We start from the raw sequence: 14568 nt of genomic DNA, 5'->3' as shown, positions 1-14568 counted from the left end.
AGCAGTTTATACTAAGGAAGTTTTATCAGTTACGTATCCAACTAAGCCTGAAAACAGCAAACTATGGCAGAGCAATGCTGGTTTAACGAGGAATATAAAAAGTAAAGCATATCTTAGTGCCAAGGATTTTGCCCATGGGTCTCTGTGAATTGCTCGTCAGATTTCATTTCCTTCAGTTTGTCTGCCTCACACTGTCTTGCCCTCTGTATACTCTATAGTTCTGCTTCATCCAAATTTGTAAGGCACATAAGTGCAAGCAGTGCTCAGCAGAAACTGGGCGGGGGACCAGGTTCTAAGAATTCAGAAGTTTCACAATTAGGATATCACAACCTACATCACAACCCACATCTATGTCCTCCCAAGCGTCTCAGTGCCCACACCCCTCCAGCGGTTGTCTTACTTATGATTTCATGTACTTCTGTTTGACAACATCTTCCATTTTCAGCATCTATTAGATACATATTTTCTTAGCTGATCTTATGATTTTGCAACTCCCATTAAGGGGATACTTATGTATATACTCATAGTGTCATAGAATCATTGACTCATTAAAGTTGGAAAAGAACCTTAAAAAACATTGAGTCCCACTCTGCAATGAACAGGGACACCTGCAGCTGAATCAGGGAGCCCAGTCCAGCCTGACAAGAGAAGAGTGCTTACCTGCATACTCACAGCTATGATCTGTACTTCTAAAGTTCTAAATTTACATGCACACTAAACTTGAGAAATCTTGGATGTCAGTAAAAGATCTGTGTCTCCCAATGTGCCACTCATTTCTGAAAGTCTGGTTCATATTTACCACTCTTAGTTAAAATAGTAGTGCTTGGTTGTGTCACAGAAGTGCAATGCTATAACACCATGAAGGTAAACCAAAAAGAGGATACATGATGCTAGATTAAACTGACCGTACTGAGAAAGAAACTGCATAGAGCAAAGGAAAAGGGAAATTCAAAGAAATCTGCCAAATGAGAATGAGGATGATACTAAATATACAACAGAGCTAGTTTAATGACTGCTTTTAATGAAGTTTCAGATCAGATAATCTGTTGTTTTTGATCTTTCACCACACTTTCCATCACTTTCTGTCATGCTTCTTTTTCCTTTGTTCTTTTGGTTCTTTATTTGCTTTCTACCTGCCTTGCCCGAAAATTAGGTTACTACCCTGCTGGACTGTAATTATTGCTGACATGGAGCACAGTGTACCGCAGTCTCTGTGCTTGCAAAGAAGGTCTGTTTTAGCTCAGTGATTTCCTATACCACATTATCTTAGGAAAAATGAGGACACTTCTAGGCTTGCTTTTTTGTTTGTTTGTTTGTTTTTTCCTGGATTTTAATCCTGTTCACATTAAGGTATTTCAATAAAATCAGAAATGAGATACAGGAAAGACCTTCCCAGCAATTTTTGTTGTTTTTATTTTGATTTTGTCTTTTTCCTGTTTTTAACGGAAAATCCATTTCACAGAGGCAGAATTGGCAGAGCTAAATGAGAGGCTTTCTCCTGTATTGGTGGTACCTCCACTTTTTCCTTCCATTGTAGAACTAAAACAACATTTTGCCTGGTGGATCTTAACCTCCTCCTTCTGAGAGAAGCCCATCAGAGATGGTCATCCCCTCCTCCCAGTTCACCATCTTCCTCCCATACTTATCTTATACGGGAGGGTCCCCTCTCTTGTAAATATGAAATTCAGCCTCACACAAACACAGGAGCACAAAGTGTCTGCTGCCTACTGGACTTTACCTATAGATAACCATGGACAGACCAAAAGGAAGACAACTTTAGAGCTATATTTAGCAAGAATCTGGATGACCCTTAGATCTGCTTTTGTAATTTGTTGAGATAGCCTTTATTAATGACTTGGAGCCACTTTTGCTTGCCTCTTTCAGTTGCATTTTCATCTTAAGATTTAACCCTTTCTTCAGTACAGTGCAACAGTCTTTTCTTTGTAAGGGGTTTTAACATCACCTTATTGTATTTGTAAGGATGTGAGGAAAAAATATATTTAAAAAATGCTTGTGCTGCTATTGGAAGTCACACTTGTTCACTCAGATGCCTCAGGCAGTTATCTGAAAAACTCATTTCAAGCCAATAAATAGCGTGAACACTGAGGAAGAAAAGGAGGAAAATGGAAATAAAAAAAAAAGGCCAATTCTCAAAAAATGTTCTTCTAAAATAATTGAATTCAGCATCAACTATTGAAACTACTGGCAACATGGAAGTAATAATATGGCCCAAAACTTGAGAAAAAAAGGATACTTCACTTTTGGGTGTTTTTTCTTCTTTGAGCAGAAATCGTTTTCTGGTTCAAAAGAAAAAACAGAAAATCAAATGTAGTTCTTCTTTCTACCAAAATTTTATTACTATTTAAAAAAATAGGAAATTATCTTATAGATAACAGTTTTAATCAGATCAGCGTAAAGAACATTTATGAGCTGAAATTAATCTTCCCTTTTTCACATCAATGCAAAAGAATGGCTAGCGTTAGTTTAACTACCACAGCATCTTTTCTGTTTTTCTTTTGCTAGGACAAGCAAGTTTTAAGCATACATTACTTTTTAGCCTTAGTATTTTGTTTTGTTTTTAATAATGTAATGGTCTGAATTTCATATGCATAATTACTGTCTTCTTTTGCCTTTTATATTGCTTTTTTCAGTAAGATACTTTGGAGGCTATAGCTACTACAACAGGCTCAAACAGCAGTGCAGTTGGCTTAAACATGAAGCAGATCTTTTTTCAACATGAATGGCTCTTAGGCACTATGTCTCTTCTTTAAAGATGAAAAGTTTTATTATTTTCAGTGTTATCAAGTGGGTTTCAGTTTACTGGCCCAGATATTTTCCTTTAGCACAGCAGTTTTGTATACACTAGTGCAGTAGCACCTGTAAACTGTTCTAACATGGCCCCAGTAAATGGCTTAACAGCATCAATGTGCTGTTTCTCAGTTTCAACAGTGATTTATCCGCTAGTGTTTAGGGAAATGGCACCCAGAAGATGTCAAGTAAATTAATGTTTCTTGAAACTAGATGAGTAAATTACAATCAGGAAAAAAATGCCAGAAAAACAGGCCTCAAGCACGAGGGACAGATTGACTTTTTATGAGTCCTGGAGATACTGAACATTTCTCAGTGCAAAGTCTGCATAAATACTTTACAAAGTGTCCCTGTATCCTTATTCCTCTAACTAGAAGAAATAAAGAACACTAGAAAAATTAGAAAGGGTACATAAGTATAGAAGTAAGCCTGTGGTTTAGGAGCAGTTGTTGTCTCTTCATACTTACTGAATTCCTAAGTAAAAGCATGCTTTCTCAATGGCACAGTGAAGAGAGGGTTTAGACACTGGGATTATATCCAGCAGTGCACTTTTCTTTTTCTCTTAGTGTATTTCAAAGCTTCCTTATTTTACTGCTTATCTCTGTTTAAACGTGACACAAAAAAACAGAGGGGCAGCATTTGTGGCTGTGTTTCTAAAAGAAGTTGTGAGAAAAGAAAGAGGGCAGACACAACCCTCCTCATTAGTGAATGTCATGACAGCAGCCAGGTGAAAAGCTTCAATTGGAGATGCATTCCAGGTCTGTTTGAGATGCTGAGGGTTCCTCCAGTGTGTTCGGGGGCTGAAAACATAGCTTTGATATTCTGCCTGATACTGAAGAATAAAAAGCTTCAGCAGTATGGCTATGCCAGGTAAGATAGAAGTGGTGGTGATGATCCAAATGGTATATCAGACAGCATGCTGCAATTTATAAGCCTGATCTTCCAAAATTTATTCCAAAGACAATGACAACTCGAATACTTTCCAACATTTACTTCCAAAGATACAAGGGAACAAGACTGTAACTAAAGAACACTGCAGGTCAGGATTAAAATTTTATCTTCAGAGATGCGTGAGAAAATTCAGTACTTGTTGAACTACAGTGCAGTTTCTATTTTAAATTCTCCACTTTGTGAATGTAGTAACACATGGGTGAAGTTCTAGGACAACAGTGGAAAGAAGAAACAAGCAATCTTTCTCCAAACTGTAGGAAAACATAACAGGGCAAAGATAAGCCTGTAAATTCTAGATTGAGTTGAGGCTGTGGGACAATTTGACAGATAACTAGCTGTGAGAAGTTTCTGCAAAAATAAAGGTGCGTGAATAAGAATAGCACAATGCTTCAGGTTGTCATAAATCTTCTTCGTGTTCTGTGACAGGAGAGAAAGCAGTTGTGGAGAGGGAGAGTTACCCTGAACCACTGTGAGAGGCTGAGCACACTTGTTTCTGTCCTGAAAGATTTTGTGCTTTCAGAACAGGCTGAAGTCCGTGACATCATTTGACTCATTGAGCTGCTAACCTTTGAGCATTTTGAAAGGAATAACTATGAGACTTTGCCTTGGTTAAGATTTAATTTCTGTTTGAGTCTTCGGAATAAGCCTCAAAATGATCAGAACTCTAGTTTGAGTCCAAACACTTTTTCTATGCTCATCTCTAATTTAATTATCTTCTTTTTCTTTATTTTACCCTTTGGGTTTTTGCTAGATCTCTTACACATACTAATAAAGTAACAATTACTATCTAAAGGTACCTTTTTTATTCAAATTTAAATAAATTTTATGGCTCTATCTTATTTTTCATACCACAGCAATTTGTTCTGCTAGAGCAGGTTGACTTTTTCTGAGAGGGAGGAAGGGATGAAGTGAATAGAGATGAAAGAGAAGTTGGAAATTTAGTTCTATATATGGTCCAGTACACACAAAGTTCTTCCCTTAGGTTTAGTGTAATGATAAGCTCTTCAGTGTTTGCAGTTTATATGCAGCCTTTTAATTAAGCTGGGAGTTCGCTGAGCACGTGTTTAGTTTGAAATTTATTTTGTTCTCCCACTGTATGTTCTGAACTGCCTTATTTCAATATTTTCAGCCCTGACAGGCAGATTCCTTTATACGGACTTAAAGAACAAGCAGGGCATCTTGCCATGTGTTGATGCCATGGAGGACAGAGCTGCAAACAACATGTTTCCAACACCAGCTTGCCAGGCAGCCACACATCCCTTCAGTGCTATGGAGATGCCTCTTGTTGCAAAAATAGTATAGGAAATTGCAAAGTATGATGAGGAATTTGATACTCAATCTGTTATGTGGATACACTGTGCTCACATATTTTCCTCAGCTGCCAGACCTACCAGTGGGAGGGAAGATGTTCCTCCTTCTTGCTTACACAGAAGAGATGCTGGTCTCATCAGCTCATGTTGTTACTGTGTACTGAGATGATACTTAGAAAAAAATGTGTGTTTCTTCACATACTAACTGTGGAGAAGCAGCCTGACTGCACTGCAGGGAAAACTTTCTTGCCAGTCACTGACGAGGTGAAAAAAAGTTGTGATAGGAACACAGACTTCAAGTGGTTAGCCAGAAACATCTGTAGACTCTGGAGGAGAGAGGAAAGCAAATAATTAAAGTATGACTGATATCACTGGTGGCATTTAAGGTTTGTCTCAGGAACTCTTTCGAGGGTTAAACCAAGTCTAATTTGAAACCAGTTCAGTTGAACTGGAGAGGGCACCTGATGTAAATGCATCACACTATGTTAGGCAGCATTTAAATCAGTTGATTAAGTGATCTAAGACAGTTTCCATGTATCCAGTTTGCCTATCTGTTTCCAGCACATTGTGCTACAGGCACCGATGCCAAAATTTATGACATCCCTCTGAACACCGTGGGGCTCCCAGGGCCACATGAAGGTAACATAGGTGCAACAGAAGGGCTGCACTGAATTTCTTGGAATATAATCTGGAGGAACATTGTAGCCGATAAACTGAAACTTAGGCTTGACCACTTTCAGTGTTTTCTCTCCCTATTACTCTCTACTGTTCTTTGTGCACTGATAGTTGCCAACAGATGCTGCTGTAATTCAGTGGTGCTGAATGAGTAGAAATCTAGGAATTTAGGGACTACAGATGCTCCTGAATATGTGTATAAAATATGTTTACAAGATTCCTAATTAAGCGTATCATTTAATTAAAAATTTATGGAAGCAGTCAACAATGACAAAAGGAGAAAACATTACCAGTTATTCTGATCAAAATGATAACATAGGATGCCTTAGAAAAGACAAGACAGTAACAAAAGACTGCAGTCTTGGTTGCCTTTCTAGAAGCAGAGGCCCAGGAGCATCTATTGCATAGGAACAAAAAGAGCAAGGGGATTTACACTTGTGTATGTTTCAGAGTAGTCTTAACCAAGAGTTAAGTTGTCTTGAAAGAACAATCCCACAAAATTCATTCTTCATGAATTGTGTATCTTACCTAACGGCCTCAAAGCTTATATATAATATCTATCACTGACCACATATGCCTAAAGATGTTAGAAGCACAGATTATGTACATAACTTTCTGCTATAAGAATCGTGATGTTGATTGTTGATTTTTTTTGTTGAAAATATCTTGTTCAGTGCCATACACTGTAAAAATCCATAACCTATAACACACCTAATCCGTCCTACTAGTGGGGACATTAAATCTAATGTTAATCAAATACAATCTCTGATTTCACCCCGTAAGTATTACAGAGAATTTTTTCTTCCACATGACCATTAATACAACTTTTATCTTCAGTGAATTTTATCTCATCAAAAAAAAAAAAAAAAAAAAAGTTATATGTTAATCCACATAACAAGCTTCTCATGAAATAACTGAGTAAGATAATGATTTTGTAGCCATGGGGAAATTTTGAGATTTGTAGATCTCATTTAATTTCTGCTTAAAAATGTTACTGTGGTTTCAATAATGGTATTGTCTTTTAATGTTTCAGATCACAGTATTTCGCATGGGATCAGAAGGACACCAGGATATTGATTTAGCTATCCTTACAGCATTACTGAAAGGTAATGGAGTTTCACTTCACAGTGAGTCTGTGACAATCCAAATGGATTAACTTTGTGTCTCTACTGTGCTGGAACCTGCATTTATTGGCAGTAGGTACCATATCAAGATGATAAATTTCTACCATGAAATTGAAGTATACTTTATTCTCTAACCACTTTCTGCAAATCTAGATCTTTTATTAATGTTTAAATAGCTACTCTTATTCCTTCCTCAGTCTTTATTCACACCTGCAATTGCTGATGTGTCACAAGAAATGTGTTTTCCATCAGAAGTTACTTCAGAAGATTAGCGCTCACAAGCTAGGTCTAGGAAGTTCTCAGGTTTATAGTGTCCAATGGCTAATGGAAAATACAGGTGGAAATTATCTCCTAAGACAAAACTACCATTATTGCAAAATGTTATCTCTAGTCATCCCAGAAAGGTATGGAAGCTCTGGAATTCCCTCCAGCCTCCATAAATAGAGCTGAGAACTCAGCTTTCGGAGTGTTAGTAATTTTGCCCTTAATGTTCTCAGATGGCTTTCTAAGCCGTTAAGTGTTACATTTATGCTCTTAAAACATTGTCTTACAAAGAATCTTCTGTTGCTAAAATATTTCCTAATCACAGTTCATCATAGACCCTGGTCAGGCAACCTTATGCCATTTAGCTTCGCTCTGTTCATCATACGATATTATCACATGGTGCAAATACAGAAAAAGGTAAGATTTTTAAAGCTCTGGAGTATACATCCTTATCTGATGAAAGATTATCCATCTAAGCTAGAGCAGGGAGGACATGCCCAACTATTTCTATGGTATTTCTGCAGATGATATTTCCACATGTTACAAGTATCAGTCATCATAGTCATCTTGTTGTGTCGACTGTTTTCTGTTACATAGCACGAGCTGTACTGATTTTAACAACAGAGACCAAGACATATCAAGCAATTTTAAAAAGCATTCTGAGAATCATTAGGGAGTACACATCAAAAGGTACCTGGGGAAAGTTGTGCTTCCCAAGGCTCTTCAGCAGCTTTCATCATCCTGCTGACATCGCCATGCCGGAGTAAAAGGGTACATGCTGCCATGTGGCAGGTTTGAATTTCAGTCATAACAAAAAAATAATAGAATTGCTGAGTTTTGATGTGGTAATGGAAACTAATCTTACTCATTCCAAAGCTCTGTTTTCTTCTCACTTTCTTCCAGTGAAAGCTGTAAAAAGTTTATGAAAAGAAGAAGAGAGAAGGTCTGAATAATTTTCACTTAACCAGGGGAAAGATTATTATTCTACCTTTTACACATTTTTAATCCCATTTCTAAAATTGCACTTCAAACATTTAACTCAAAATTCTAAATGGGAAGAGTAAACAAGAACCGTCCACCTTAAAAATATAATTGCAAACTGATAGATACCACCACAGAAATAAACTTGAATGATTTTACTGCAGCGGCTTCTATTTCTTTAGGCTTCAATAGTATCACTTTCTCCTCTTTGTTCGTTTTGATCAAGATATCAATGTTTGGCCTGTAAGTAACACAACTATTTTGCTGCTACTCTGTAGTAATATGTTTTAGCCATCTGCGTAGTTAAATCTGAAGGATGTCTTGACACAGAAGCAGTATAAAACAAGGTGAAGGAAGGAAAAACGAACTAATTCAGATAAGGGAACAAGAATTGCATCCATCACCAAATTTGTCTTTTCCACCACTGGAAATGTTTTAATTGTAGATTTCATCTTTATCTTAAATATAGTTTACTTTGCCATCCTCAATGTAAAGCATATTCCCTTGCCATTTGTTCTTAAGGCAATCAGTAAAACCACTGCTTTTGATTCCTATTACATACAGATACAGATTATATTAAAGATGTCATTCCACTTTTTCTAGGTATATTCTCAACATTTGAATCCCAGCATTCAAATGCATCCCTGGAAAAATTTTACCACCTTGAAAGCAGTCTTCCAGGAAGCTGAAAGAAAAGCATCATAGGCCTTGAAGGGACTGTTCTCTGTTCAAAAAATTATTTGGCAATGTTTGGATGAGCAGCTGCATTAAGTTTGCTTTCTGGGTCTGTGACTGGTTCTCTCTTACCTGTAGTATCCATGTTGCTACTGACTGGTTCATTCTCCTCCTTAGTAAAACCAACAGAACAAACAAACCTCCTTCTGTCTTCATAATAGTAATGCAAGACATCTTAGGGAACTTATATTATCTCAGAAGGAGCCTGGAAATGTATAAGTGATGTTGACACCTCCTTTGATATTTGCCTGAATTGATTTTGTAATCTGCTGATGGCAGCAGCATCTTGCTCAAGTCAGTGTAACTACAATTCCTGCCTCCTCTTCCCTGCTCCTCAGCACTTTCTGGTTATGGAGTTTCTCAAAGAAGATTGTATTTCTCAGATTCCACTTCATATTTTGTTAATGTGAGATTTTTGATCACAGGGAATGAAAGTCCATCAAACTTTTTAATCAGTGTGTGCAGAGGTGAAATCCCTTGTCTTTAGACAATCCATATGTCCTCATCCATACCAGGTCTTTGTACAAAAGTTCTGGCCTAACCTGAAAGAAATCTTGCTTTTCTGTGAGTATATCCTGTCAGATATAAAATCAAGGTGATAAACAGTTGGAGTTTTCATCCAATCAAGGCATCCGAGTTGGCAGTTTTGAGCCATTTGCATATTGATTTACTGGTAAGCAGATTTGAAGAGTGGACCTGAATTATTTTGAAATTTGTGTATGTTTAAATTCAGGAATTAATATCTTTCACCCTTCCAGAACCATCTGAAAAGGGTGCATGAAACTGGTGTGTGATTATTTGTTCCTTCCTCACAGTCTGATGAGGATTTTGCAATTCTTGCCAGCTGTTATGTTCATGACACACAATACTGATCCCACCCTGGTGTGAGAGATTTGTTCAGGGAATAGGAGGAGGACAAAGACTGGGAAGCACATAATATCATTTCCTGCTTGCTGTGTAAAATATACAATGAGCAAATATTCTCTTTAAATCTGACTCAGGCACACTGCCAAGGCAGGAATTCTCTTGGCCCAGATTTTCCACAAGCCCCAGACTCTGAACTAAATATGTGAGATTATTTCCTTGTTTGTTTTTGTGAGTCACTTGTTTAATCTTGTCAGCAGATCTCTCTTTCTTGGAAGTGAACTCCAGTAAGCCAGAAAATGGCATGCAAACCGATTATCAATTTATATTGCATAGATGTCACAACAGCATATGGTTTGTGAATTCCTCTTTTTTTTCTTTTTTTTTTTCATTTGGAAAGACATGCAAATGTGGGAAGTAAATTTCTGATTGCATGATTTTGTAGCAAGTGTATTTATTGATGCAACTTAACTGTTTGTGCTATCTTGAGCAGATGGAACTCAAACGGTAGTGTATTTTGTCCTGCTAATTGAGCAGAAAGTGTATGATAGGGAATTTAAAGGCAGCAAATGGAGAAGTGCTGAAATATCTGTGTTGTGAAAGGGCATCAAAGATCCCAATCCATGAGACTGTTGCAATGACTGAAGCATACCTCTCGTATTTCAGCTTGTGCTCCAGAACCCTTTTCGTTGCGTTAATATCAGAAAAGAGGTGCTTTGTGGTATACATATGTAACCTTCTGAGGTAAGCCTTGTTAGACTAATGCAGAGCTGATGTCTCTGGATGCCTTCAGCCTGTGAATAAGTCATGATTCATGCTCACTGAGCAGCCATTATAGGGTCTTGGAAGATTGTATGATAGTTTGTTAACCATGAAATCTCTGACACGGAAGGATTAATGTTACCTCAGTCCAGTATGTTTCAGAGTCAGGCCAAATGTCTGGTTATTGTCCCCACAGTTATTCTTGCTATCAGCTTTATTACTGCCAATTGATTTGCTAGATTTCAGGAAGGTGCTTGCAGGAAAAGCAGCCCTGTCTTCAAAGATGTTGGTGTCTGTGAGATAGAAGACAATTTAAGACCTGCCAAGATGCAGAGCAGAAAGCTAATTTGTGTTGCTATATCCCCTAGTCTACTTCTTTTCTTTAAATGATAATTCAAAGAGGGCACTGGTGTGCTTGAAAGCTTTGTGGAAGTGAATCTCCAACAGCCATATCTGCCAATATAGATAAGTTTTATGCCTCTTCAACTTTTTAGTGCCTGACCACTCCTTGAGAGAAAAAGCTTTTTCTTATATCTAATCTAAATCTCCCCTGACATATGTTATTTACTTTACTTTTTATTTCCTAAATGTTTTTTAGCTTTTATTTGAGTGCATTCCAGTGGTACTTATGACCAAGACGAATCTTCACAAAATCACTTTTGGAGTTCTTACCTACTCAAATCCATGCTTTGGATCACCAAATGCAGTCGTGAAGATGATTGAAATGAGGCAGTATTTTAAGAAAGTACCACTCATGTTCATGCAACAGAGCATTTCTTTTATTAGTGGAATTATTTTTACTTCTAAACGCTGCGTGGAATTTCACCTGAAACAGCTGAAATACATTATTTTTCATTTGGATGAAGTCATTGGTGCATTCTGAAATAAAATCAATTGAAACAATCATCCACGGCCCATGAGGGAGGTGTTCTGTATAAACGTTTAACATCATTTATTCGATTCTCTTTCTGTGGAACACTAATACCACCCACACTGACCTGAAAACGATATATGGAAAATGGGAAAACAGAGACAGATATAAGAGTCTTTTGTCAACAAAACCTCGCACTCAGAAGAGCAGAGCCCTGACCCATACTCCCCAGCTTCTACTCTGATAGATTGGTTTGGACCTGAAGTACAAAATCTCCTTGAGAAACCATGTATTTATCAACTTTTAGATCTTTCCAGCACTCTGCTAGACATGAAGTGAACTGCCACGGTAACTAGAAGAGTTTTACCTCTGATTTCACATATGCACCTTCTTGCTTTCTGCTCTCTCATTATAGTTGGACTTTGATAAGCATTTACAAAAAAAAAAAAAAAAAGGCAATTCTGGTGAATGTATCTCATGCCAATTCTGCCTTCCTATGCATCAGAGGGCCCTGTGCTCATCCTTTAATTGGGTCCTTCCTAAAGCATGAAACAGTCCAGAAGTTCCTCAGCACGGACTGGGGATGGCTCCCTGTTGGGGATCAGAAAGTTCACCTGCAGTCTTTGTGATTTGGTTTTAGCTTTGGCTGAAGTGAGGACACTATAAGGAGCTGCTTTTATCCTTCCCTATCCATCTGACCCACTCTCAATTCTAAATGGTTTCTAAGCCTGAAGGATCCCTGGCTACCCAGACTGTAACATGCAGTCAGTTTAGCAAAGTCAGAAGGTGAACTCCCCCATCATATGTGCAGAATGGTTGGTGGAATCACCATCACTGCACTTGGGTTTTGGTGTTCACCCATGTGCTTCTTCCACTACTTTCCAGAGACCTTATTTGAGACCCTGCCAAGGTGCTCCCTTCTTGTGCAGGCATGCAGACAGGCAGGAGGAGATTCAAGGATGTTTTGAGAGGTAGTGTTGTTTGCTTTGGAAAGAGGGAGAATATTATTTACTCTCTATTCTAATTTTATACTATTATGCCCAATTGGGGTATTTTTACCCTTTTTTTTGTTTTTTAAATAAAACTGTACGCCTTTGCCTTTCCCACAGCAAATTAACTGTTTTTGAATGCTGTATGTTACTTACATAAGAAACCTAAGAAGGTTTGGATATCACTGACATCACCCATAAGAATTTTTGAAGCTCAGTCTTAGCCAAAGGATGTTCTTGTCCCTTCTTGATCACAGAAAAGTGTTTTACTGTTCTCACTGCCTTTTCTTCTCTTCATTTTTATTTATCTTTCTGCTCTTGCATCACCTGCCTTCTTAGCTCATTTCTGTAATAAAATGCAAATGATCCATGTACTAAGTAGTTCCTTCAAGTATTGCAAAGTATTTAGCAAAGTGATCTGACTGAAAAGTTTTGAGCTAAGAAATTAAAGCGTAGGCTAAGATTCCATAGGGTCTGCTGAATTGATCTTACATTGAGGATTTTAGCAGTTGTATCATAATGCTATATATTTATATGCCTCTGATTTCAATCCTCTTTCTGCTAGAACAGTACATGATTTTGAATAGTACTGAAATGCATAAAATATAATGAAGGCAAGAGAAAGGCAGAGGTATTACACCTTTAAAAAGTGAGCCTGTCACCTAATCTCTGTGAGCCTGTAGGTAGTTAAAGTGGAAGGGCCTCTTATTTTTTCAGTTGATCAGTTCACTCAGGCCGGCTCTCACTGTGACACTGAAGCACAAATACTGCTTTATTATTACAAATCAGTTAATAACATTGAAATCCTTAGTGAAACATTTAAAAAAGCACAGCAGGACAGGGAAGTCCCACAGTGTCCATTAAAACTAAGGGGAAAACATGCACTCCCTCCCACAAACAAATGACTCCAAGCCCATCTGCATAGATTCCTAATTATTTGTGATATGCCTTGACAGCAGCTCTATTGAGTGGGGTTTCTTTTACAAGAATATCACTTGGGTGAAGGGAAATTTGTCCCACCAGGATTCCAAGGTCCAAATTGAGGAGGAATTCCTATGCTTATACAGGCAGGGATGCATTAAAAAGGTGCTTAAATTGCATGTTTATTTAAACTGGTTTGGCCTGTGTGATTTCAACTTTTCTGTAACTGCTGGACGTGAGTGTGTGCGTGTGTACATATGCGGGTGTAGGTGTGTATGTGTATTGCTATACCAGGTCAGTATCCCTCCTGGCTTCTTCTCTGGCTTTCCAACTGAGATGAGAAAAACCAGTTCACTGCACCACAAATGTAAATTCTCAAGGAGATTGCAGGGAACTTATTAAGATCTATGAGAGAATCTGAGAGAGAGAGATTTAGGTGTGAGAATAGGGATTTAATTCCAGGGATAATGGGAAGGTTTGGCTTTATTTTAATATGAGATCAGTTGCAGAAGTGACATCTGTGAGATTTCTGATTTAAAGGAATTACCAAGGTGGCATTTGGCTGTGTCTAAAATATGTCTTGTTTTTTTTGTCTCCTCCTTTCCTCCCCACACTTCCCTCTGTATACACAGGAGCTAACGCATCTGCGCCCGACCAGCTGAGCCTGGCTTTAGCCTGGAACAGAGTAGACATCGCTCGCAGTCAGATCTTTATTTACGGGCAGCAGTGGCCGGTATAGTATATACATGCAACATCTTCTACAGAAAACACCTTAAACCTTACATAACATTAAGTCCATTCTTATGGCAATGGTGGTTTTAAGACAGTTTGGATTATGTTGAATCATGTTCCCAATCAAACACAAAGTTCCCAAACACAGCAACAGACAGACAAAGTTGCAGACATTTTAATGTATTCATTCAAGGCAATGGTGACACCTAATGATACCTCAACACTGAAACCACACCTTTAGAAAAACAGGAAACAACACATCGATACTATAAAGAAATCATTCTGCAAGCTGAGAAAAACAAGTATCCATTAACAGTCATGTTAAATTATCAAGCCGTAAACTAAAATCTCTGCTCTTCATCCTATAGTCTTTCACTTAAAAATACTGAAGTTGATGATGAGCAGACATCAAAAAGATGCTGCAGAGGTGTGGTAAGTCATCACATGGAATGTGAGAACTGGGAGGTGACATTACCACAGGAGAGCTGTGGCTTCTGAGGCAGTGCTAATATTGTCCCTAGTGCTGCTCCACCTGACCTGCTGGCTTCTCAGCTGTCCTATCCTATGCTTCAGCTACCAGC

General features: G+C 38.0%; 1 protein-coding gene across 1 annotated transcript in view; it reads left to right on the top strand.

The window, feature by feature from the left end:
• The window catches only part of TRPM3 (transient receptor potential cation channel subfamily M member 3), a 134791-nt gene that overhangs the window by 59392 nt on the left and 60831 nt on the right, over nt 1-14568 (top strand). The window contains exons 8-9 of the mRNA XM_085214067.1: nt 6778-6850; nt 13888-13988. Coding sequence (XP_085070193.1) covers nt 6778-6850; nt 13888-13988 — 174 coding nt within the window. The remainder of the gene's footprint in view (nt 1-6777; nt 6851-13887; nt 13989-14568) is intronic.

This window comes from Meleagris gallopavo, chromosome Z (genome assembly GCF_905368555.1).
Source record: "Meleagris gallopavo chromosome Z, MGAL_WU_HG_1.1, whole genome shotgun sequence".
NCBI classification, from domain to species: Eukaryota; Metazoa; Chordata; class Aves; order Galliformes; family Phasianidae; genus Meleagris; species Meleagris gallopavo.
This window is presented reverse-complemented; position numbering and strand designations above follow the sequence as displayed.